This window comes from Pseudorca crassidens, chromosome 16 (genome assembly GCF_039906515.1).
Source record: "Pseudorca crassidens isolate mPseCra1 chromosome 16, mPseCra1.hap1, whole genome shotgun sequence".
Taxonomy (NCBI): Eukaryota; Metazoa; Chordata; class Mammalia; order Artiodactyla; family Delphinidae; genus Pseudorca; species Pseudorca crassidens.
In genome coordinates, this window is record NC_090311.1 from 33,178,689 (window position 1) to 33,205,332 (window position 26,644).

General features: G+C 36.9%; 2 protein-coding genes across 7 annotated transcripts in view; one reads left to right on the plus strand and one right to left on the minus strand.

The window, feature by feature from the left end:
- LOC137208979 (protein FRA10AC1) overlaps positions 1–8,773 on the plus strand; it is a 40,744-nt gene extending 31,971 nt beyond the window's left edge. For all 5 annotated transcript variants that reach the window (XM_067709969.1, XM_067709968.1, XM_067709965.1 and 2 more), the window contains exons 13-14: positions 6,231–6,309; positions 8,605–8,773. In XM_067709969.1, the coding sequence (XP_067566070.1) occupies positions 6,231–6,309; positions 8,605–8,647 (122 nt within the window). In that variant the 3' untranslated portion in view covers positions 8,648–8,773. The remainder of the gene's footprint in view (positions 1–6,230; positions 6,310–8,604) is intronic.
- A 3,192-nt stretch (positions 8,774–11,965) lies between these two features.
- The window catches only part of PDE6C (phosphodiesterase 6C), a 60,446-nt gene continuing 45,767 nt past the window's right edge, over positions 11,966–26,644 (minus strand). The window contains exons 16-22 of one of the 2 annotated variants that reach the window (XM_067709961.1): positions 20,813–20,913; positions 18,768–18,875; positions 18,619–18,682; positions 16,059–16,133; positions 15,864–15,947; positions 15,334–15,487; positions 11,966–13,305 (exon numbers count right to left, since the gene is read on the minus strand). In XM_067709961.1, coding sequence (XP_067566062.1) covers positions 13,244–13,305; positions 15,334–15,487; positions 15,864–15,947; positions 16,059–16,133; positions 18,619–18,682; positions 18,768–18,875; positions 20,813–20,913 — 648 coding nt within the window. In that variant the 3' untranslated portion in view covers positions 11,966–13,243. Of the gene's footprint in view, positions 13,306–13,711; positions 15,488–15,863; positions 15,948–16,058; positions 16,134–18,618; positions 18,683–18,767; positions 18,876–20,812; positions 20,914–26,644 lie in introns of those variants that run through there. The other variant, XM_067709960.1, reaches the window with a different exon arrangement.

Sequence of the window (26,644 nt, forward strand, 5' to 3'; positions counted from 1 at the left end):
GTACTGTGTGAGAAAAATCATAGAAAAAAGAGCAAAAGTGTATTTCTTCCCCATATTAGAACATTTAAAAGTTTCTTATGTCAAGTATAGAAGAGCATAAATTTTTTTTTTTCAGTAAATACAGTGGATAAACATTTTAACTTCACATCATGAAGTGTGAAGGAAGAGAACAAGAGGGATGAAGTTGGGATAGAAAAAGAATTGGGGAGGTGGATTAAAATTTAAGAAATGTTGCTTATATTGCACAAGACTAAGTGATCTCTTGTCATTTGGTGATTTTGATCGATCAAATTAAATATATGGTTTGTACATAGAAAGCAAATGTTAGCAACGGTTGTTACTGGTCAGTTTTTAATAAGTCCTGTAGTTTTCATCAGATTGGATTTCATTGAATATTTGCTACAAATTTTATTGTTTTTTTCCCTGCAACATTCCAAAAAGTATTCACAATGACTTACAAAAATATATACTATAAGATTTTTTTAAAGGTGAAATCAAAATAATGGAAAAATAAGATAGAATAGGAAAGTAAAGCTAGAGGTAAAATTAATACAGACAAATATTTACCAAAAAGTGTTGCATAATTGCAAAAGTAGATCATAGATTTGTCACTGTCCTTCCTAACAACCAAACCAAAGAAAGGAAACCACCAGTAGAATGATTAATTGTACCCATACAATATTAAAGAGAACTCGCAGGGTGTTCAGTTTTTCCAGGCAGTTTTGAGAGCAGAATCTACTGTGGATTCATAAAAGGGGGTATCCATTTGTGATATAACAAACAGTAACCTTGTATCTCAACAGTAATATGATGTAGAATTTCTTAAAGAACTTGCAATAAATAGGGTCTAACAAAGTGTAGTTCAGTAACATACTTAATTTATGTTATAATATCTGGACTTATTTATAGAAATTTAGAGATTTGAGACTTCTAGCCTTACTTGTAAATTTATAAACTTAAGAGTTAATTTTTTTCTGATTTTAAAGTAATATATATTTATGTGGCAAACTCAGGAAAATATTTAGTAATTGCTCTAAATCACCATTCAATTTAAACTTTTATTAGCATTTTAGTATATAATTCTTAAGGAGAATTTTTAAGTGTTCAGTAATCAGAAATTTTAGAGAAATAGAATTTTAAAGATATTTACTCTTTAAAAATTTAATGAAGAGGGAGATATCAGTGGAGGTATTCCTCTACTTTAGGAATACAACGTATTCTTTATGAATTACTTTACTCATACCATTTTGTTTTCAACATATTTGAAGTGTCCTTAAAGCACTGACACTTCCTTTCTCCCCATGTGAATCCTAATCTATCAGTAGCTCCTTCTTCTACATTAGGTTAAGTTTCCTGACAGTTTATAGAACATAGCCAGGCATGAGACGATAGACTTAAGCTATCTGAGGATGGGGTAGTAAGTATATATAGTTTTAGAAAGCATACACAGGTTAAAATGGGAAATTTTATAGTTTTTGCCAATTTCCAACTATATGTTGCAGTGAGAAGTGTGAAGGCCTATTTAATGTTAAAAAAAACCATTGCCCTTCTCCAATTCCAATTTTTATTAAAAAATCTTTTGGGGAAAGGGCTTGACTGACTTGTTTATATTAATTCTTTCATTTGCTCTTCCTTCCTTCTCCCTCCCACTGTTCTTCCCCCAGCCCTCTCAAACCTCCCTCATTTCCCGGAAATAATCTTAAGTCTCTTCACCCTCTTCAGCTAGGTCAAACTTCTGGTGGTAGGGAGAGGACAATACTGTAGCCAACCTGAAGAATCTCTAGCTTAGATTGGTTCTTGAAATAGAACCATTTCAAGCAGGGGACATGTACCTTGTTATAGTTTGCCAAACCCAGATATCTTCTCAGGTGGTCAGTGACCTGTCTTAGGTGGTCTTGACAATTTTACAACTCAAATTCTGCTGTTTCTATTATATATTTCATTTCCATTTGGATAATATTCAGTTACCCTTTTACCCTCATTTAACATATGGATTATTTACACCAGATCCATAAAGAAAAACCCAATTTCTGTGGGGAAAAAGAATTTTAACTTGCTTTTGTTGATTGTCAAGCCATAATCGCAAGTGGTTTAGTTGTATACCTCATTTAATCGTAGTAATGGGCATATAATATCCCATTTTGCAGATAAGAGAACCAAGACCAGAGAATTTACATAAATTGCCTAAGGTCAAATAGTTGGTTAATGGCAGAGCTACGATTAAACACAGGTGTATAACTCCAGAGTCTGCTCTTTTACTTATATCATCAATAACTGTTCATCAGTGAATCAAAAGTTAGTCTACTCTTTTTTTTTTTTTTTTTTTTTTTTGCGATATGCGGGTCTCTCACTGTTGTGGCCTCTCCCGTTGTGGAGCACAGGCTCCGGACGCGCAGGCTCAGCGGCCATGGCTCACGGGCCCAGCCGCTCTGCGGCATGTGGGATCCTCCCGGTACGGGGCACGAACCCGTGTCCCCTGCATCAGCAGGCGGACTCTCAACCACTGCGCCACCAGGGAAGCCCCTAGTCTACTCTTTATACCTCAGTTTGGGCAGATATTTTACACAAATCCACATTAAATGATTTGATCTGTGTCTCAGTTCTATCTGTAAAATGGGTATAAAGAGACTTGACTTCATTGGATTATTATCAGAGTCAAGTGAAATAATAAACATGTAAAGCATGTGTCTTATATGAAGTAATCTTTGATAATCTGTAGCTATTATTGTTATATCAGAGAAAAGGAAAATACTGGACATTAGATTTTGTGTTTGTTCTTCACAATGGGTCAGATCAAAAGTTAAGTCTGTAAAAGTCTGACCTGTCCATTGTTTTCATAATTGGCGACTTGCCGCTTCTTCAGTAGGCCAAGTTATTTAGGTATGTAATATCCAGAAAAACCAAGATGATGGACCTACTTGCATTATTCAAAGCATATAGGGAAAATTATATGCAGTTTGCATTACATTCTAAAAGGAACATTGAAAACTTAAAGCAGGTCAAGAATAGAAGAACCAAAGTGTTGTCAGAACTTGAAATGTTGTTATAGGAGGAAGGTTGAAGGAACCGTAGATGTTTAGCTTAGGAAAAAGTGAAGAGGGAAGGGGTAAGGAGGTAGACATGGAAACTGTAGATATTTTCAAGACTGCTACTATGTAGGAGACTTATTTTTGGTGGCTGGTTGGCATAACTAGAGTCTATGGATAAAAATAGCCCAAGGACAGATTTTTGCCTTAATTTAAGGAAAAATTTGTCAGTTAGAACTATCTGAAGAAAGGAATGGGCTGCTTCAGGAAGTAGTGAGGTGTTTAGATTGGACAGCCAGTTGTTATTGGAAGTATTACAGTAAGATGTTCATTTATTGGATAAGGGCTGGACCTCCAAGCTCCCCTTCCAGTACAGAGTCAGTGACTTAAATTCTGATCCCCGCTTGTCAATAATTACTGTGTAGATTTGACACTGATACAAATGCAAGCATCATTTTGTGTTGCCCATTTTTCTAAATGCAGTACCCTTTCCACCTCTGGCAGATTGTAGCAGTTATCAAAAAAATGATTTGTAGTTACTGTCAACCTCATGGAATTAGGTATTATAGATTCGTAGTTAAATATTAATAGATTCATAGGGTTGTAAGGGACCTTAAAGGTCATATAATCCAGTCTTGTAGATTTGATTCTCTAAGGATGTTTGATCACTTTTTCAGCATGTCCTCTTTCAAAGAGAGTTATTTTATAATGTTATTCTAAACTAATTGTACTTTTTAGTAAAACTGGATCGTCTGTTATCAGAAAACTGGTGTAGGAAAGCTGGCATGTGGGCAGTACTCTTGAGAGGGAACAAGAAAACAGGTGGTTGTAAGGCCTTTTGAAATTAGCTGCCCACTTTCAAAGGCCTTGTAGGTTTGTTCTCTGACATCATTGACAGGATAACACCATGGTGATAACTTTACTAGGCCTAATTAGTTTTTCTGTGCTTTCTTTATCTCAGTTAGTGAATTTTCATAAAAATAAGAGCAGAAGACTTTTTTGTTTTGTTTTTGTTTTTTGGCTGCATTGGGTCTTTGGTCTTCGTTGCTGCGCACGGGCTTTCTCTAGTTGTGGCAAGCAGGAGTCTACTCTTTGTTGTGTGCTTCTCATTGCGATGAGCTTCTCTTGTTGCAGAGCATGGGCTCTAGGTGCACAGGCTTCAGTAGTTGCAGCATGCGGGCTCAGTAGTTGTGGCTCACGGGCTCTGGAGCGCAGGCTCAGTAGTTGTGGCACACGGGCTTACTCTGCGGCATTTGGGATCTTCCCAGACCAGGGCTTGAACCCGTGTCCCCAGCATTGCAGGTGGATTCTTTTTTTTTTTTTTTTGCGGTATGCGGGCCTCTCACTGTTGTGGCCTCTCCCGTTGCGGAGCAGAGGCTCCGGACGTGCAGGCTCAGCGGCCATGGCTCACGGGCCCAGCCGCTCCGCGGCATGTGGGATCTTCCCGGACCAGGGCTCGAACCCGTGTCCCCTGCATTGGCAGGCAGATTCTTAACCACTGTGCCACAAGGGAAGCCCTGCAGATGGATTCTTAACCACTGTGCCATCAGGGAAGTCCCAAACAGAGTACTTTTGTCTTTTCGCATATTCAGTTTGGGACACTGGCAGTTCCAGTGCTGGCTGTCGTTGAGTGGGAATCTTATTCCCAGAGCTTTATAATTTTATCATCTTTGTGTGTAGATCATTAGAAGCACAACCCTCATTCCCTTTTTTATTTTTTTGCTGTTTTTGTTAGAATTTGTGCTAGAATAGATTCAGTTAGGACCAAAGTTCAGACATAACATGTTGATTCAAGGATCAAAGTCCAACAGGAAAAAAGGCTAGAACCATCATGGCAAATCAGTACTGTTTTATTTTTGTGTTGTGTTTAACTAAGGTGCATTCTGTATTGACAGGCCAAATTTGTGTCACTTCTTTTCCAGACTAATGGTCATTATTGGAGAGGAATTATTTGCTAACATAATTACTTTGTGGCATATAATTTTATTGTCTCATAATACATGTTTCAGTATTTGATAATTTTTAGTTGACTAATATAGGGTGATTCATTTGAAACATGTCTATTTTATGTTTTAAAAATAAAATTTATTGTTTTTACTGATGTTTAAAGGTAATACATGATTATTGTTTAAAATACAAAAAAATTTGGAAATGCTTAAAGAGTAAAACTATCCCAGGCCCACAGGTAATATAATCACTGTTAAGTTTGGTTGGTCCTTACAAACTTGTGTGTGTGTGTGTGTGTGTGTGTGTGTGTATGTATTTATATACACACACACGCATATATAAATAATAATATATATCTATATGTAGATATGTTTTAATACAAATTGTATTATACTATGCCTGCTTTCTGTAACTTTTAAAAATTTTGATATAGCATACACATTTTTCTATGGTAATTCAGGTGTGCTATGGGGTTTTTTTAAATAGCTGTATAGTATTTTTTAACCAAGCCTTAATCCCTAATTGGTGGGGATTTAACTTGTTTTCTTTTGCTGTTGTTATACAATGGACATCTTTGTATACATATCTGAGTGCTCGTTTATTCTAAGTAAATAATTAAATTCCTAAAAGCATTGCTGGTCAAAGGGTATCTGTATTTTAAAGTGATCTATATTGCCAGATTTTCCTCAAGAAAATGGTATTTACTCCTAACAATGTATGAGAACATCTGTTTCTTCATTGAAACGGACTTCTTCTAGTTAATGAAATCAGCATTAATTTTTTTTTAAGTCTGACAAATTTTTTTTCATAATTTAACTAGCTAGTCCTATATACTAGTTCAGTTCTTAAGGTCTTGATCCTAATGTAAATACTCTACAAAAATCTTACCCTGCATGTCTTTTGTATGATCAATAAAAATAAGAAACTAAATTAAAGACAACTGTATTACAAGAGATAATTCCTTTATAATATAGAGTTAATATTGGAATTGTTACTTTAACTCAGTATAATTTATAGAAGTTTCCCATGAGACTTTAAATCCTTGGTCTATTTGCTGAGGCTCTTTGGTATAGATCAGCTTATTATTTTTCAAAAGAATTTATTGGTCTGGAAAAGTGCATTAAATTTTCAGAGAGCCATAAAAGTTGAAGCTAAACCACAGGTAAATCTGGAATTTATTTAATTGCATTGGTGGGTAGTTCAAAATGTGTTTTAAATGTAATGTGCACATTTAAAAAATCTCTTTTAAATGAACAGGAAGCTCTGATGAGGAAGGGAGTACTTCAGAATCTGAACTTTGGAAGGGCCCACTACCAGAGACAGATGAAAAATCACAGTAAGTCCTGATAATAGTATTAATAGACAATGATAATGCATACCTTCTACATCAGTCTAGGAAGCTCTGACCACAGCCATTTTTGATAACAGTTAATGAAAAACTTAGCATCATGAATGTCTTTTTAAAGCCGAGGAACACCTAGCCTGCTAAGGTCAGAGTGTATTCCCAGCCATTGTTTATGGCCATAAACAGCCAACTTGTCCAGCTCCCTCTTGGTGAGTAAATCTTTCCTCAGCTCACATTGACAGATGACCCCCTAGTCTTTGCTTTTATTGTTTCAGAGAGATACTGTTTACTAGCTTCCAGAGCAGCCTATCCATGATATTCTTATTATCATAAACCTATACAGGGGAGCCCCTTGAAGATATATACAGGTGTAAACGTTTTCTTGCCAACAGCCACCTTACACCCCAGAGATACACAAGTCAACACATGCATTGTTCTCTGCTATTGGTTGGAAGAGCTATCTGCATATAGGCTGGAATATTATCAGTTCTTCTCATATACCGGGATGTTCACCACTTGAGCTTTATCTGTTGAAAGGGGATAAAATAATACCTACTACATAGAGTTTATTGTGAAGATTTAATAGAATAAAGAATGTAAAGCACCTGGTCTGGCACAATACCTACCAATATAGTAAGTGCTCAATAAATTTTAGTCCTATTTTGTTACTCTAGGCATATTGGTTCATAATAAGAGACCTGTTGAATCAATCATAATTCGCTAATTTAAGCTGATTATAAAACATATTGCTAATTATATAATATGTTCTCAGTGTAATAGAATTCAGGTGTGTTGGAAAGAGTGTTTTTTTTTTTTTTTTTTTTTTTTTTAAAAAGATTAGTTTTTTTCTATGACCTTAACCTTTATTTTTGTCAGCCAAGTAAAGAATTCCCAAATGAGTCGTCATTATAGATCAGATTATAAAAAAGGTATCACTATCCTAGTAAAACTATCAACTGAACTTTGACCATATAACTTTCCCTTGAAGAGCTGAAAATGACAGAACAGGTCTTGGAGTCAACTCACCTTTTTGGCAGTAAAGATACATGAATAAAGCCTAAGAGGGGTTTCATAATCCAAAGCTCTTTGTGACCTTATAAAAACTTGACATCAGGTACTGACATCTAAGTTCACACAGAAATTCAGCTAATTTCATATATTTAAGTTCTTACTACAATTTAAAAAATTCTACTGCATTTTGCTGTCATGCTTGGGAAAAGGGACAGTAGCCAGGAGAATACCAAATTGTAGGTAATTTTAAATCAACTTTATCTGATTCTGGAATTAATTTTTTAAAAATTTGAACATGGTTGTGGTGGCTCTATGCATTCACAATTATTTAAAGCCAAATGATGGAGTCCCATTGTGAATCTCTGATCTAAAAGAACATTTTCTGAAGAGACTGGTGCACAGAATTTGTCCAGCTTGATTCTCTGTTCCCAGAAGGGAGAAAAGCAATTGTACATACATTTAATCTTTAGAACAGCTCTATGAGGAAATGTGATGTTCTTTATTTTACAGATAAGGAAACTGAGCCCAGAGAAGTTAAATAACTTGCTTGCTCAGCAAATAACTGACAGAGCTAGGACTTAAAAAACACTGTCTGACTTGAAAACCTGTGCTATTACTACTGTGGCTCCTAGCACTAATGTTTATTTAGTACTTTACAATTTTCATAATATTTTAACACATTATAGTGTAATATCTCCTTTCAGAGTTCTGTTCTTTGTTTTAGACATAATCTTCACTGCTACAGATACGTATTTACTCTTCTCAGAGTAATAAAATCTGCAGCCTAAGCAGATTGTCCCTATTCCTAGGAGTAAGACTTGTATTTTTCCTTAAAATAGTTTTTTTCATTCATTTTTTGATCAGGCTATAATTTGAAATGAGAATGAACAGAGTAAGTTATAAAGTTAACCAAAAAGTAAAGAGAAGCAATGACATTTCACAAAGTACTTCAAAGTAAAATCTTAGGTAATAAGTACATTTAGGGAGACGTGCCAACATATACAGCATTTTCAATTTAATCAGTCTTGGTATAGTTATGATTATTTTAGAAGCCAAGAATTATTATTTTTTTTGCATTATTATTATTTTTTTTAACATCTTTGGGGTAACCAAGAATTATTTGATACCTGAATCATGAAATATATTGCTATACAAAAGAATCAGCAAATATGTTGGATTAAAATATTTTTATTAATCTCATATAATGTGTCACCTAGTAATTTTCTTCTCTAATTGTTGATTTTAATCAAATTGTATACTTTTTCTTTTAAATAGGGAAGAAGAATTTGATGAATATTTTCAAGGTTTATTTCTGTGAGATGGAAGAGGGATGCGTACATTCCTTAATGTGAAAGTGTACTTTGAAACTCTTCACAAAATTTTGTCTACAAGTTGCAACTTGAGTGGTTTGTCTTTGGAAATAAAAATCCAGCTACTCTCAGGATGTCAGATGCTTTGGAAGTTTTTCAGTTTTATTGGAGGCACTTTTCCCTGTATATCTTTTCAGTTGTTTATCTACAAGTCTGTTCCATCTGTAGCTCCTAAAGTATGGACCTAGTACATCCTCTAGTACAGAGATCCATTGTGCCTATATTTTTGTAGGGTTTTTTTTTCCCCCACTGATTCACATTTATGTTCCCTTGCCTCAGCTTAAACTTTTAGGATTATTGGGGTTTCACAAAATTACAAAGTAGATTAAGTATGTCTTCGAGTACCCCTCTTTTGAGTACCTAGTTTGTCATTAGCTGCCTTTTCCTTTTTTCCTTACATTTCTCTTGCTTCCATCTCACCTCTACCACTTAACGGAGTTTGTTATTAATCAAATTTGATTCCCCAGTGTATGGGTAATTTATTATAAACTAAATTAATACCACAGGGGGCCAAATGAGATTCCAGTAGTCTAAAACAGCAGATGTGTTCATGAAACTTGACTCTTAGCAGAGATTATACAGTAACATAATTTAACTGAATACTGTGTGCATAGAGCTTGTCTCAGATACAGTCATACAGATATGGATATATTTATATGCAGAGATATATTGTAAAATGTAACTTTTTTTTATAAATTTATTTATTTTTGGCTGCATTGGGTCTTTGTTGCTGCACGTGGGCTTTCTCTAGTTGCGGTGAGCAGGGGCTACTCTTCGTTGCGGCGCGCGGGCTTCTCACTGCGGTGGCTTCTCGTTGTGGAGCATGGGCTCTAGGGGCACGGGCTTTAGTAGTTGTGGCACTTGGTCTCAGTAGCTGTGGCTCGCAGGCTCTAGAGAGCAGGCTCAGTAGTTGTGGAGCATGGGCTTAGTTGCTCCGTGGCACGTGCGATCTTCCTGGAGCAGGGATTGAACCCATGTCCCCTGCATTGGCAGGGGGATTCTTAACCACTGTGCCACCAGGGAAGTCCAAAATGTAACTTCTTAATTTGGGGTTCATACCCACAAGAGTCAATGGATGTGCTTCAGGAAATCTAAACACTCCTAGAATCTACGTGTAAACTTCTGTAATTATGTGTGTGTTTTGGGGAAAGTGTCCATAGTTTTCATCAAATTTTCAAAAGGATATATTGATTTTTTTTTCAAAAGGTCAGACCCATTTTTATAAACAGCCAAGAGATGAATAGAGGAGAAGATGCATGATTTGGTGAGTAAGAGAGGACCTGTAAAAAATGATTGTACCATTCCAATTATTTTGTTGAAGATATGCTATTTTAAATGACATTTAAACATGGAATGATTGGCATTAAACTGTAAAATAGGCAATTATAGTATCTTATTTTTAAATAGTGTCAGAGATTATCTTTTTATTAAACAATTGTTATTCATTAAATATCATGCTTCTGTTATGTGTGAGACACTGTGCTACAAAAGTATCTAGGAAATAATTATGCAGTCATTTCTAAACCATCAGAAAAGAGTAAATCAGTGTTGGTTTATTAACCAACAGATAAGTGAACAATTTTGTTTTGTCGTTTTCAGCTCACAACTTTTAGTGAAAAAGAATCTTGATTTCTGAGGAAAGTATTGAAATGTCCAGCAGCAAAACTGATATTAGTAATAGAATATATGAAGCTAAAACATTTTATGATAAAAATAGTTTATTGGTCATCAGAAAATAAAATTCCTGCAAAACTAAACAGTGACTAGGAAGAATATTTAAAGACCCTTTTAAAATAGATCCATATATTTGGTATTGCAAGTATGGTTTATGGACATTAAGTTCATTTATAAATTTAGATCATTATATGTAATCAGTGTTTAATCCATTCATACACAATGGCAGATAATGGGAGTCATATTTTAAAGGAGTCTTTGAAAAGGCCTCAAGATGATGCGTTTAAAGATTTCTTTTAATTTAATTTTTATTTTATATTAGAGTATAGTTGACTTACAGCACTGTGTTAGTTTCAGGTGTACAGCTGAGTGATTCAGTTATACATATACATATATCCATTCTTCTTCAGATTCTTCCCCCACATAGGTTATTACAGAATATTGAGTAGATTTCCCTGTACTATATAGTAGGCCCTTGCTGATTGTCTATTATCTAGAGTTTAAACATTAATTCTCCAGCAGACCTATCTTAATCTTGGCTGTAGTGTAGTCAGTGGTGTTCAGCGGACCATAGGTTTGGGATATAAAGTTATGCTTTCTTATACTTGCTCTTAAGCAAAGTTCCTATTTTTGCAGACCTCCTCATCTCTGCCCCTCAGTTCGTTTTCTAGTGAATGAGGAGAGGAAGTTGTTTGAGCTGAGTGATATTTTGGGGTCTAAAATTATATAAGGCTTAAAGGAAGAGGGTTTCTTATATAGTTTCTAAAATAATCCTAGAAGTGTGGTTTCAAAATTATTTTAAGCAATGAAAATAAGATGTACATATATCACCAAAGGTGATAACATATAGACGACGATCATTTGGGTGTATATATTGAGTTTTTTTCTCCCTAAAGATATTTTATTAACTTCCAGGCACTCTTCATTTATATCTGTTTGTTACAATATTTATTCAAAATATTATTCATTCATGTTTACTGAGTGCCTACCTTGTGCCAGGCACTACTCTAAGTGTGAGCATAGCAATGTGAACAAAGCAGACAAAAAGAGGCAAAAAATCTTTCCTCTTGTGAACCTTGTATTCTAATGTGAGAGGAAGAATCTTATAATTCTAAAGTAACTTACTTGTAAAAATATAACAAATGGTGATTTATTTCTCAACTGCTTAAAACTGAACACTGTCTTCTCTATAACAAAACATTTGAGGTTCAGAGACCAATTCATTATAATTTAGATATGTTTTACAAGGAAATCTGTGGTATAAATATTTGGTCTGTTTTATAATTTGGTCATTACAGATAAGAAAGAAATCTTCTCTGATGTACAGATGTGTACCATGTAGTAGAAGTAGCTGATTAGTTTCTCTTGACAAGTCAGTATTTAGAATTCCTGGTAGACAGTCCTAGTAATTTTTTTTTTTTTTTTTTTTTTTTTTGGCGGTACACGGGCCTCTCACTGTTGTGGCCTCTCGCTTTGCGGAGCACAGGCTCAGCAGCCATGACTCATGGGCCCAGCCGCTCCGCGGCATGTGGGATCTTCCCGGACCGGGGCATGAACCCGTGTCCCCTGCATCAGCAGGCAGACTCTCAACCACTGCGCCACCAGGGAAGCCCCCTAGTAATCATTTTTAAAAGTAACCTCTGTTAAAAGTCCTTCTGAACTGTTTTTGATAGTAGTTTTTGCATAATCAAATCACATGCTTCTTAATAATGCATAATATTTATTAGCTGATTTAACTTGCATTGGGATTATCCAGGTAATGTCTTATAAATTGATAATTCTTTCAGTGAGAAGAATAGTTCTGAATGTAAGAATGTATTCTTAGTTACACATAAAATAATTGATTTCAGACTTGGGGGAAAGGATGGGTGTAGGATGACGATGTACTTTTAAGCTGCTACAAGTGGTGTGGTCTTTATTATCAAGGGTAAAAAGTGGAGGAAAGAAGCATTTCAGATGGAATAACATTTAACGTCCTTTTTCTTTGTTTCTTATATAGTACTTACATACGTTACACATTCTATACTCTATTTACTCTTACATTAAGACATGTTGACGAGAGACTTTTGATTCAGGAAGGGATGTGAGGTGTGAATCATTATTATTAATGTTCTGGGTTGAATTGTGTCCTATTTGAAATTCCTATGTTGAAATCCTGACCACGGTACCTTAGAATGCAGCTGTATTTGTAGATAGTGCATTTAAAGAGGTAGTTAAGGTAAAATGAGGTCATATGAGTGGGTCCTAATCCTATATGAGTGGTGTCCTTATAAGAAGAATGAGGACGCAGACCCACAAGAGGGAAGACTGAAGACCAGTTGAAGACACAGGGAGAAAGAAGATGGCCATTGACAAGCCAAGGAGAGAGGCATCACAAGGAGAAAGAAGATGGCCATTGACAAGCCAAGGAGAGAGGCATCACAAGAAACCAACCCTGCCAGCACCTTAATCTTGGACTTCTAGTCTCCAGAATTGTGAGAAAATAAATTTCTGTTGTTTAAGCCACCCAGTCTGGGGCATTTTGCTGTAAGTAGCCCTAGTAAATGAATACAGTTAATAAGAACCTTTAAGAAAAAAAAAATTGGTGACTAATTTCAGGATTATATTATTTTTAATTTAAAACAAATTGGCACCAAAAATGCACTTATTTTTGTCTTATTTTGCACTTCTGTTGAACTTTATTTTACCCTCAGGGCTTTTAGGCTAGCAGTATATTTTCTCATGCTAGTCACAGGGTAGCTTTTCTGAAGATTCTCTTACTCTGTTACTTGATGGTTTGATGAATGAAATTTGATGATGTTCTTTTGAATGTTTTCTTGTTGTCTTCAAATGTAGAAACAGTATTTGAAATTTAGACCAGTTGGACTGTATTATAGCATTAGACATGTTTTGGACTTCTTGTCATCACCACCACCTCCTGAATCTTCTGCAGCTAGTAAAAAGGAGAAAAGCAGTATTATTGGGAGTCAGTGGATATACAGTGTTTTTTCCTAATATTAGTGTAACTTTATAGCCTACTTCATAGTTTTAACCTACAGCAAGTACTAAGGGTTTGACCATTTAAAAACTTGAATTCATATTCAGAATTAGTCCATTTAGAAAATAAAATCTAATAAATGATTAGCCAGTTAACGTCTCAGTTTCACAGAAGAACCACTGAACTGTGCAGTCCGGGAATCTGAGTTGTTGCTTTGTGCCAAGCACAAAGCTTGTTGCCTGGAGATGAAATAATATTAGTATACAGAGACTTCTCAGTGTAGTAGGAAAAAAATTTGGAAGTAATTTTTTATGTAAATAAGGATAGAAGATCCATATCCAATATACTGAAAACTAAAAAAAAAAAGTTAGGAGCCACTTAAAGGGCTTGATAACCTGTTCATCATAAAATTGAGGTAAAGATGAATTGTACTAAGAAATACCTTTTCTTTTCACTTGCCCAGTAAAAATGACCATTTTTGTTACCTTTTTGAAGTGCAAATCAGATGTTCTCTCTTTCCTGTTTAAATCCCTTTAAGGATTTCCCAGTGCTCTCTGGAGGACAAATCCTTAGCAAGGCCTTCAAGGCAACACACTGTCTGGCAGAGCTGCCTGCATTCCCAGCTTCATCTGGCACTTTGCCCACCTTTGTAGCTCTCTAGACTCCAGCTACACCAGTTTTTAAGTTCTTTAATTGCACCAAGCTTATTTCCACTTCAAGGCCTTTGTGCACATTCTGTTCTTTCCTCTCCAACTCCTCCTCCTTTCTCTGCTTAGGCAAAGATTACGTAGTCTTACGTTTAGCATAAGCATCCTTTAAGAAAGCCTTCCCGGTTAGCATAAGCATCCTTTAGGAAAGTCTTCCCAGATGCCTCAGGTACATACCTCATGCTTCCTCCGATACTTATAGTTAGATAATCAATTGTTCATTTGATAGTTTGTCTAGCTCCCCCACCAGGTGGTAAGCTCTAGGAGATAAGGACCCCATCGTACAGACTACACACCCAATAAATATGTAAATGGATATATATCCCAGAGTCAGTAACTCCTGTTTTTATTCTGTTGAAGGATATCCTTAACCCTTTAAGCAAAATGCTTTCTCCCTCTATGAATTCTTTAAAATACCACTAAATATAAGAACCATCTAAAAAGAATGTTGCATCTTTTTTTTACAGGGCCTTTCCAGATAGAGATGATTTCTTTGTTAAACAAAAAGAATTTCTTACAAAACCTTGAGTGTTGAGCTCTTAAGACAAAATATAAAATCATGATATTAGTATTCCACTTTCCAGATGACGTTTGAGGCATCTGATGAACTAATAGGTGATCCTAAGCATCTTAACAGAGGCTTTCTGAAGATTATCTTCAACCTAACTGAGTGACTTTAGGAATAGAAATTTCATCAGGATAAACAGCACTAAGTAGAGACATCTGAAGCATAGGCAAAGTCTCGGGGTACCGGTCAAGTCACCCCAATCAGCTGACCAGCTTTACATCTCGGGCTTCCTTAGGTCTGGAAGTGAGGCTGGAGATCTGTAAAACCTTCTCATTATCTGGAGAGGAACATTAAGCTCAGACAGGTTAAGCAAGATGCCTAAAGTCTCACAGCTAATGCATAATGTTAGGACTAAAATTATTTTCTCACCTAATCCTGATTGATCCCACTGATTGTATGGTTTTCATATTATTTCTAAAAACTCAGTATTCTGCAGAGGTACCTCAAGAGCCATATTCTAGAGTGGATGAAGAAACCTAACCCCTACTTCAACTGGACCAATCAATTCCATCTGGAATTACAAAGTAAGATCTTGTTTGAGCGGGATAAAAAACCCTGAAAACCACTAATCAACTTCTTCTAATTACCAGTCTGTGTGCAGTAAGGCAAATTTCCTGTTTGCATTTACTTTTTATGCTCTTGTCGTGAGATTAAGCTCTGCCTGACTTTCAGCTACTTTACAAGAAGTCAAAACAGATTCCATCTGACCTTTTTCAGTTGTATTTCCTTCTTCCTGCTTTTTCTTCTCTTCAGTTACCTTCATCTTTGCATCATACTCATCAGCTAGGGACTTCCATTCCACTCTGTTATTTTGAAGACCATTCAGCATAGGTATGATTTCTTTGTGAAACCGTGAGAACTCCTAGATAGAATTTTAGGTCAGAAACTTCTTATATAGTTCATTTTTAGTACTTTTCATGTGCAGAGAAGGAGCCCTAAGGAATTATTACAGCGCTCAGAGCTGCTAGGATGAGATTAACTCAGTGCCTCAGAAGTGGGAAAGGTAGCTGTTTTCCTTCCTGCCTAAGTCTGTTCCATTTGCTTACATCGGAGTTCTCTCACCTTTCATTCCACCCCTGAATGAGAGGTTAAGGTAATACCTCCAACTACCTTGGAGAAACAAGGACACCCCTAATGACTTTCCTTGAGGATGGCTTTGATTTTGGTTACAGTTTGAAAGAAAAATTCTCATCCAGAAGATGACATATTTCACTCAGATAATCAATTTGTTTACTTACCTTATATACAAAAGTACAAACAAAGTCAATAAATCCAACTTGAAGTTTAGGTAGTTCATCCTTTTTGTTTCTGTCCATCATAGGCTAGAAAGAGAAATAAATTCTTTAAAGATCTTTTTCTGAGGTTCAGTGAAAAAGACTGATTTGTATTGATAATTTTAAATAAGTAGTGCATTTTTATGTCAAGGTCTTTACAATTGGTTGTTGCTGCAGCACTGTTCTCTCCAGATCTCCTTGTTCCCAAAATTCATTTGCAACCAGAAGTGCTACCTGAAAAGAAGGACATAATTCATGAAAGTGACTTGTTTGCATTTTATTGTGACATTTAAGGATAAAATTTATAATTAATGCTTGAGGTGTTGTCATACCATGTGCTCTTTGGTTTTAAAAGGATGTCATTTACAGATTATATTTAAATGGGAAAAGGGTATTTCTCTTCCTACTTCACTGTGGTAGACTTATTCTAGGAGTGCCTGTCTCCTATTTGCTATTGCCACCACCTCTCAACAATAAAAAGGGGAGATGGGAGATTGTAATTCCATTACATTCTGCTTCATGCTCTAAAGCTTCCCAGATCCTCTTGTCCTGCTTATCTCTTAGCATCTAGCATGTATCTGCATGTGTGTTTGTGCACATACGTGCACAGTTTAGAACAACTTCACCTGATCATGGTGTGAGGATATTTGAGGGTTCATTTATAGTTTTTTAAAAACCAGTATTTATCTGGTTTATTGAACACCTGCTAGCTGCGTTTACATTGGCATGAGCCAGGCTTACAAAGAGGAGTAACATGTGACCTTTAAGATGCTCACAGTCTAATGAAGACAGTCATGTAAACAATGTGGTAAGTGCTATAATTAATAGTAACAGTATGAACTGCTGTGGATCAAGGAGAAGGGAGAAAGATAAGGGAGGTTGCATTTATGCTGTATCATCAAGGATTACTAGTAGTTTGCCGATAAAGAAGAGGGGGAAGACTATGTACAGATAAAATTCAACATCCAGCTTTTTTTTTTTAAGTTATTTTTGGCTGCGTTGGGTCTTCGTTGCTGTGCGCAGGCTTTCTCTAGTTGCGGCGAGTGGGGGCTACTCTTCGTTGTGGTGCGTGGGCTTCTCATTGCGGTGGCCTCTCCTGTTGCAAAGCACAGGCTCTAGGCGCACGGGCTTCAGTGGTTTTGGCTTACAGGCTCAGTAGTTGTGGCGCTTTGTTGCTCCGCGGCATGTGGGATCTTCCCCGACCAGGGCTCGAACCCATGTCCCCTACATTGGCAGGTGGATTGTCAACCACTGTGCCACCAGGGAAGTCCCCAACATCCAGCTCTTGTGTGAGTAGGAGCCTAGAGTGTGAGGCGGTGACATGGGAAAGTGAAAAGAAAGAAACTGGGGAGTAGGAGTTAAGGACAGGTAATGACAGGCCATGTAAGCTCTGCTGGGAAGTTTAACCTGATTCTCTGGGCCAGTAGTTCTCATTCTTGAGCCACAGGGTCCCTCCAAAGTGCATGAGTGGCACAAAAATAGATGCCAAGAGAAATTTAAGCGAAAGTAACTTTACTTTTTTCTCTTTTATAAAGTGATCTTTGTACAACTTTTTGTGTGAGAAAAATAGACTTTGCTTCTTTCTTTAAAAAAGGTTGAAAACCTCCAGCACTGGGGAGTTTAGAAGGCTTTTAAGCAATGCTGTGGCCAAGCAGAGGTCTATTTATAAGCAGTCCCAGCAGCAGCTCAGAGGAAGGTTGGAGAGTTCATGATAAGAGAGGATCACTTAGGAGGCTGCCACCATAGTTCTGATGAAAGAGGGAAAGTATTAACTAAGATGGTAGCAAGAGTGATGGACAGGAATGGTTTTGAAATGAGGGAGATGGACTCAAGCAAGACCCCAGGTTCTGGCATGGGTGATGATGTCGACAAAGAATAGAGAAGGAAGAGCAGGCAGTCAGTGCAGAAGGAGCACAAGTGTTTGGCTTGGGGGTTGATGGCTCCGATTATTCTGTCTTTACAAATAAAATCCACATTTATAGTCAAACCCAGTGAATTCTGGCCTCTTCTGCTTAGGGTTTTCCCTGTGAATTAACTGAGGGAGAAAGAGAAGCTTCTTTCATCGATTAGTAAGAAACCAAGTGGTAAATGAATGGCTCCCACTCTCACTCCCCAAGGTTGGGGAAGAACTTCCTTGGAAGACGCCCTTAAATATGACCTCGCAGATAGTGCCATCTGGTAACTGACAGCACACTGAAGAGGAGACTGTAAGTGCAAAGCCACCCTTGACAGATGAAGGCACTAATGATTCATCCTTGTCTCGTCCTTTATCTCCTCTATTAAAAATGCAGACACTCCCTGAATAATTGTATATAAACTTCTTACAGCCAGTCCAGTGATAAAGGAATTCTTTTCAGAAAGCATTTTCTTTCTAAGGTTCCGTCTATTTGCCTTGTTCTGGGCCTGACCAAATGACCTATTGTCCCACTGACATTTGTGAGCTCTTGAAAGCTGTTTGCTTTTCTGCACTAACAGAAACCCAACAGGGAACATTGTACTTTTGTCTTAACTTCTTAAATTCCTTTTTCTTCTTTGTAAATTATAAACCTATTGTTTCAGAGGACAAGACCAGGGTGATGAAGATAATTGCTTACAAAATATATAGTCATATAACTGATAGCTATCATTAAATTCTGAGGTTGCCTGATACCTTCATGTTCTCTTTCACATGGGACCTAGACAGAGCCCGAGTATGCGAAAGAAAAGGGGAACTACTCGCCTGACTTTGTACCTCCCAGGGCTTGGTTATAGCTGACAGGTCACAGGCAGTCATCATCATTGCCCTTTAAAAGAAAACAAAAAGTGTTAAAATAGAAATATAAAACAAGTTATTTTTGCCAAAAGAGAAATAAAATTCTGACTACTCACATGATGATCTCTTTTTTGGTTGGATCAATGGTTACGTATTTGATGGCCTCTTCTTCAGTTTCCATTTTTTCACAGGCATCAACAATTTTTTGAAACATAGTTCTCTTCCTAAAAAAGATACAGCTGTGCAACAATTTTAGCATATAAGACCAGAGATAAAGTGTCTTTAATGCATGCTTTTCAGGTTTTATGTTCCCAGTTATCATCAAATGTCCATGTAGTGGATCAAAGGGGCAAGGGGAGCGGAACAGGGAATGGCTGTGTAACTTTGACATAGAAAGGGTTTAAGACAGAAAAAGCACCAGCCAGAAAGGGAAAAAAAACTGTTAAGTTTGAATACATTAAAACTAAGAGTTACATGTGACAAAAAAAGATAACATAAAAGGCCATAGGCTGTGATGAAACACTGTAATGCATAAAACCAACAAAAAATTAGAAGCCAAAATATATGAAAAGATATGAAAGTACAAGTGTGAACGATAAAATACCATCTCACACTCAAAATAAATAGATTTAAGTAAGCCCAGATCAAGAAGAGTCCAGATACGGGATAACAGGGACTCCTGTATGCTGCTGGTGGGAGTTTAAATTGGCATACCTACTCAGGAGTGCAATAGATTTGCAATGTGGTATAAAATTTAAAATATGCAAACCCTACAACAATCCCATTTCTAGATATGTACTTTACAGAAACTCTCATATATATACAAGGATATACAATGTAGGCAGTGATGAAAAATTGGAAATAATCTAAATGTCCATGAATAGAAGAATGGCTAAATTATGGTATATTCACACAGGTGAATATACATTTAAAAAGAATGAACTAGGGCTTCCCTGGTGGCGCAGTGGTTGAGAGTCCACCTGCCGATGCAGGGGACACGGGTTCGTGCACCGGTCCGGGAAGATCCCACATGCTGCGGAGCAGCTGGGCCCGTGAGCCATGGCCGCTGAGCCTGCGCGTCCGGAGCCTCTGCTCCGCAACGGGAGAGGCCACAGCAGTGAGAGGCCCGCGTACCGCAAAAAAATAAAAAATAAAAAGAATGAACTGGATTTCCATTTACCACCAAGCTAAATCTTCAAAACATTGTGTGAAAACAAGCTGCAGAAAGGTATACACGGTATGATACCATTTATGGAAAAATTTTAAACACACTTAATGCCATATAAAAACATGAATAGGAAGGATGAATACACAGCAATATCAGGATGGTGGTATCTACGAAGGAGAAGGGGAGAGGGTTTTCATTATAGAGTCGGCATGGGATGCCTCAATTGCATCACTTTTTCCCCTTAAAAAAAGAAAGATGTAAGACAAAATCTTAGCATTTGTTGAATCTGAGCTATAGCTATTCGGATATCAGTTATATATTTCTAAATATCTGTCTTCATGTTTGAACTATTTAACATAAATTTTTAATGAAGAGGGATCAGAGAGGCACAATTTAATACTGCCCATCCAAGTTGTTAAATACTTAGATCCTATAACTAGTTCACCTTGTTCTAATACATTTTAAACTTTATAATTCACCGACAAGAAATTGTGCGGAAGCTTGGAGTATCTGGCCTCCTTGGTAATCATTATTATTATTATAAATAGGGTTAGTGCTCTGCTGTATATAAGTCAGCATTTTTTGAGTTTGTTAATGTGCATCAGTATCACCAAGATTTTTCAACTCTCGGACTCTGGCAGGAGCAAATGTCTGAGGCTGCAGCTCTGAATACCAGATTGTGGACTACGATGAATTCACCAGGACAAAAGTCACCTCGTAAGGTTTTGTAGCGTCGCTCTTCTGGCAGCGCACCTACCTTGCTGCATATTCTTTAATTCAAATTTCTTCAAATAAACTAATATTAGGGTCTTAGATTTTTAAAATATGTTTCCAGATGTCTAGTAAATTCATTATCAGGCATCTTAAGGGTATTCTATTGATAATACAAAAAGAAAAGAACTGTGTGTATAAATAAATACCTTTTAACTTTAAGGCAACGGACCATTTACAGAAGGCAGAACCACACAGAGTACAAGGGAGTTCTGTACTTACTTGAAATATAAAGCCAGGTCAGTTGCTATTATTGCAACTTCAAACAAATGAATAACTGTTTCAAACTGGCGTTTATTTAGGTTCTGGAAGATGTTTAAACTCTGTAAGATGAAAATTCACAATAAAGTGCCATCATTAATTTGCCTTTGATTCAACATACAAACCAAACAATGCTTAATAACATAGGTTATCCTATTATAGAAAGAACAACAACTAGGTCTTTCACTTTTTTTGCTTTCAGTTTTCTCTCTTGGATTAGGTTACCCCTCTACTGTACTTTGAGTAAGGTAATTTAAACTATAAAAACGGGTATCATTAGCAAATATTCAGGTAATCAATGTATAAGATTTTGGAGGAAATAAGTGTTTTCTTCCAGGACCATTTCAACAAAAACAATTGATTTAAAATTTTCTGTAGTAATTGAGGAGCCTTAATAAAGCATATCTGGTATTTATCCGATTGTTAGACATGTTGAATTATTTACTAGATAATTTCAGAGTGACTACAGAAACTGCTGGAAAACTTTCAGAAGCTGCAGATTACAATAGTACTCACATACACATAGGAAAAAGTAAATTCTTCCAAGCTGTTCTTAAAATGATGTCTTGCGATTATATTTTACAAAGACTTAACTATACCTTTCTTCAAAGAGTTTCCCACTAATAATCTCTTCATACATGGATCAGCCTCTATTTTTAGTGTTCTAGAAAATGAGAGTGTAAATCTGGGAGTGTTTTTTAAAAGGTATGATATTCCAAAAACACCATTTTAGGAATACAGGCCAAAGGACAAATGTATAGTGAGTTTTGCCAAATGAAGTTAACAGTTATGAAATACAGAAAAATTCCACTGGAAAGGAGGAAACAGTCTATTCACCTATGTGGAGATACAGGCAGCATAATGTAGAAAAGAATACTGGGTCAAGGACCAAATAATAATAGTAAACACTCACCTAATGCTTACTACTTCCCGGGCACTGTTGTTAGTGCTCTATGAACACTCTTAATTGCACAACAAACCACAGCATAGAGAGGTTAGGTAATTGCTCAAGGTTAAACAGCTAGTACACAGCAGAGCAGATATTTAAACCAGTGCAGCAGGGCACCACACTGCCTCTCAGCAAGGAGCTCAGGTTCAGCTCCCAGCTTCCCCACTTGGTAGTTGTGTAATCCTGAACACCTCACTTAACATCTGTATTTGTTATATCAAATGGGGATAATAACAGCTGCCCTGCTAACTGCCTAGCACTCAGTCTGTGATCAATAAATATTTATGGAATGTTGATGCAAATGAGATAACGGAATGCATTTCAGAACTATAAGTTGCTACAAAATATACTTAAATTATTTATTATATATCAGTATTACTGTTACATAAAGTTTTGAGGTAATCCCCAGGTAAAAATAGAATTGCAAACCCAAGACCAAATACAGCTCTGTCATTCCAGGAGATTGAAATATTAGCAAGAAGTAGACTAGAATTATGTGTTACTGTATACATAATACAAACCTCCATTTAAGTCATGGTTTTTTTTGTGTGTTTTTTTTTTTGCAGTATGCGGGCCTCTCACTGTTGTGGCCTCTCCCGTTGCGGAGCACAGGCTCCGGACGCGCAGGCTCAGCGGCCATGGCTCACGGGCCCAGCCACTCCGCGGCATGTGGGATCTGCCCGGACCGGGGCACGAACCCGCGTCCCCTGCATCGGCAGGCGGACTCTCAACCACTGCGCCACCAGGGAAGCCCTAAGTCATCTTTTTATAACAGCTTCCATGACGAGAAAAATGGTATTGTACACAGCAGATATAAGTAGTAGAAAAGCAAGTTGTAATATTTGTTAAAATAATGAGTTCATAATAGCAGCTATATTTTTAAATTGATAGAAGGAAGAAATGGCTGTTGGACACTATAATGAACAAAAAGAAAGCTTGTCTAGATCAAAATTAATGTCTTACTTGAGACAGTGCACAGCAGCCCCTTGGGCATAATCTCTGCACCAAATTGTCTGGATACAGGTTATTTTTAACCTGGTCTGGATTGACCAGGAAGAAGGAAGAGTAAGTGGGCCATTTGTCATTTTAATCCCACTTAACCTGCCCCTGATTTTGGTACACTGGTGGCCTGCCCTTGGACTGGTGGGGACCCAGTGGCATATTTACATCACTGAGTCACTGCCTTTATCTGTTCACTGATACACGTTATCATGTTCCCAAAATAATGTGTATTATGTAATTCCCACACATACTTCGTAGATCCAGTAGCACTTAAAGTCATCCTTGACTGCTGTACTAAGGACAAAAAGTTGGGGTCGTGTGGAAATGCCTTAAACTTTTAGACAAATAGCACATGAAGTCATTTTAATCCTTATTATATACTGAAAAATTTGCTAAAAGAGTGGATCTCAGGTGTTCTCACCACACACACACAAAAAGGTTAATGTTAATTAATGACTGTAGTAATCATTTTACTACATATGTATATCAAAACAGCATGTTGTATACATTAAATATATGTAATTTTTAAAAATTAAAACAAATATAAACTTAAAAAAAAAGAGCCAAATAAAAACATAGAATGGGGAGAGGGGGCACACAAAAAAGGCTGCTGAGTTTAAATAAGTAATCCCTTAGGATAGACCTTGAGTCTACCAAACGCCAGACTGTACAGACTACACAACCATCAACCAAGTAAATCAGTATTCTTTAGGCACCAATTACTTTAATACAGGTACTTTTATTTTTAAACCTGGATACCTGTTGCTATTTGCTAAATATATGTAAGAGAGAAAAGCTATATATAAAGAGATAAAAATAAATATGACTTAATACTGTTAAACTTCATTTAAGTCATACCTTTTTCTAATCCAAAATAATAAAACAGCTATATTAAAGCAGACAGATTGTCAAAAGGTCTTTCACTTTACAAAGTAAATCAGTACTGGATTTTTTAAAAAGATGATTAATGTCACACTTTTAAAATTAGTATAATTAAGAAAAAAGTGTACACTCAACCCTTTTCAGTACTGCTTCCTTTGTTGATAGCACAATATTCCTTATTTTCACTCTTCTCACTTATTTTCACTTTCATCTAAAAACACTGTACAGGCCTCTAATTGAAAAACCCTTTCTTAATATTCTATTTTCTCTTTTCCTTCTGTCACAGCTAAGGTTCTTAGAAGAGCTTCTAAGTGGTTTCTTTTTCAGCTGTGGTTATAGATTCACATAAAAGATCCTGTTTCTGTTTTGTATTAGTTGCTAGAAAGCTCTTGACCAAATCTGGCCCATGTCTAATAAATGTTTATACTTTTCACCGTATACATTTTGGGCCTTCACCATACATCATATTTTTATATTCCCATTAGCCCTCATTTTTTTCTTTAATGTTATATTTTTTGGACACTCCATTAAAAACATTTTGGAACAAGTTGAGGATTAAACATATATACATGCGTGCAGGTTTTTTTTGAGTAAGCAAAGGCAGAGCCAGTGATCTTTTAATCAGAGCAAGAGGTCTTAGGATGTGGACAGCACACAGAAGAAGGAAGGATGTCCCTCAAAAATCCAGTTTGACAACACAGAGCAGCAGCAGAAGAGGAATTGATGGGAAAGCTATGCTGACATATATCTGCACTGACTCCTATTACTTAGTCGTCTGTGCCAAAGAGAATGCACTGGGTAACAAGAAGTGATGGCAGGAAGTTTGGCATCGATGGCCAGATCTTAACACACAGCCTGTAGCTTCAAGGGCTTTGCTTAATATGAGCCTTCCCAACTTCTGGAAAGCCCAAATTAAAGAGGTGTGTTCCCCAGACCAAAGAAATAGACTCAGTGAGGCAGTGTTTGAGACAATAAATAGGAAGCTGAGGCTGTCCTCAGTGCATTTCTGCCCTTCCTCACAGGATTCTTCGGCAGATGGCAAATTCCATTAAGGAATGAGTCATTTTCAAAACAAACGACTGCATAAAACCTCTGCATAAAGACCACAAGAACACAAAATCTATGGACTCAATGCAATTGCAACCAGAATACCAACAGGTTTGTGGATATGTGTATGTAAATCGACAAACTGATTTTAAAATTCAGATGAAAACACAAAGGCTTAATAAAAGCCAAGACAGACTTGAAGTAGAACAAAGCTGGAAAATTTACACTGAAAGAAATTAAGATTTATTATAAAGCTATAGTAGTTAAGATGGTATGATATTGACAAAGGAGAAACTGATCAGTGGAACAGAATAGAGAGTACGGAAGCAGTCCACCTTATTTTATAATCAGTTACCTGATTTATGACAAAAGGTCTCACTGAAGTGAAGTGAGAAAAGGGTGGCTTTTTTTTTTTTTTTTTTTTTGGCGGTACGCGGACCTCTCACTGTTGTGGCCTCTCCCATTGCGGAGCACAGGCTCCGGACGTGCAGGCTCAGCGGCCATGGCTCCCGGGCCTAGCTGCTCCGCGGCATGTGGGATCTTCCTGGGCCAGGGCACGAACCCGTGTCCCCTGCATCATCGGCAGGCGGACTCTCAACCACCACGCCACCAGGGAAGCCAAGGGTGGCCTTTTTAATAAATGGTGCCGGGTCATCTGGATTTCCACCTGGACAGAAAAATGTATATTGATCTCTACATCAAACCATATATAAAGATAAGTTGTGGACTTCCCTGGTGGCACAGTGGTTAAGAATCCGCCTGCCAATGCAGGGGACACAGATTTGAGCCCTGGTCCGGTAAGATCCCACATGCTGCGGAGCAGCTGAGCCCGTGCATCACAACTACTGAGCCTGCGCTCTGGAACCGGTGAGCCACAACTACTGAAGGCTGCACAGCTAGAGCCCATGCTCCACAACAAGAGAAGCCACCACAATGAGAAGCCCACACACTGCAACAAAGAGTAACCCCTTCTGGTTGGAACTAGAGAAAGCCTGCACACAGCAATGAAAACCCAACGCAGCCAAAAATAAATAAATTTATTAAAAAAAAATAAGTTGTAAAAAGATTGTGGATCTAAATGAGAAAGGTAGAACAATACCAGTTATAGAGAAAAATATCTTCATTACCTTGAATAGTCAAAGGTTTTTAAGATGAGAAAAAAACAGCTAATCTTTAAAAAATTGATCAAATGGACATTAAAATTAAGAACTTCTATTCATCCAAATCCAACATTAAGAGTAAAAAGGCAGTTCACAGAAAGGGAGAAAATATTTGCAATACAGATTTCTGACAAAAGATATATAAACCAGAATAAAGAATTCCTACAAATCAAGTTGAGAACAAAGCAACCCCAAAACAGAGAATTTCAAAAGGTTAATAAATATAAACTGTAGTTCATGTTAATCAGTGCTATTTAATTTGACACAAATTAAATTCAGTGCAATGTCACTACATTCCCATCAGAGTGACTAAAATGAGAAGGATGGAAAGTACAAAGTGTTGGAGAGGATGGAGAGCCACTGGAACTGTTGGTAAGAACATATATTAGTACAACCATTTTGGAAAACTGCTTGTCAGCATTCACCAAAGTTGAACATATGCTCATCCTTTGGCCCAGCAACTCTATTTCTGGGTACATACCAAACAGAAATGCACAGGTGTATTCACAAAAAGACATGTACTAGAGAGTCACAGAACACCGTACGTAACAACCCTGAATCAGAAATCACATAAATATCTTTCAGTAGTTGACTGAGTACATAAATGTAGTGTATGCGCGCGCAAAGAAAATAACAACGGAAGAAAGGAACACAAAAAGCAAATGAAAAATATATCAAAGGAAATACCCAGTGGAACATGAAAAATTCACACCAGTAATATCCATAGTTTCAAACCATAAGAACTTAAAGAGG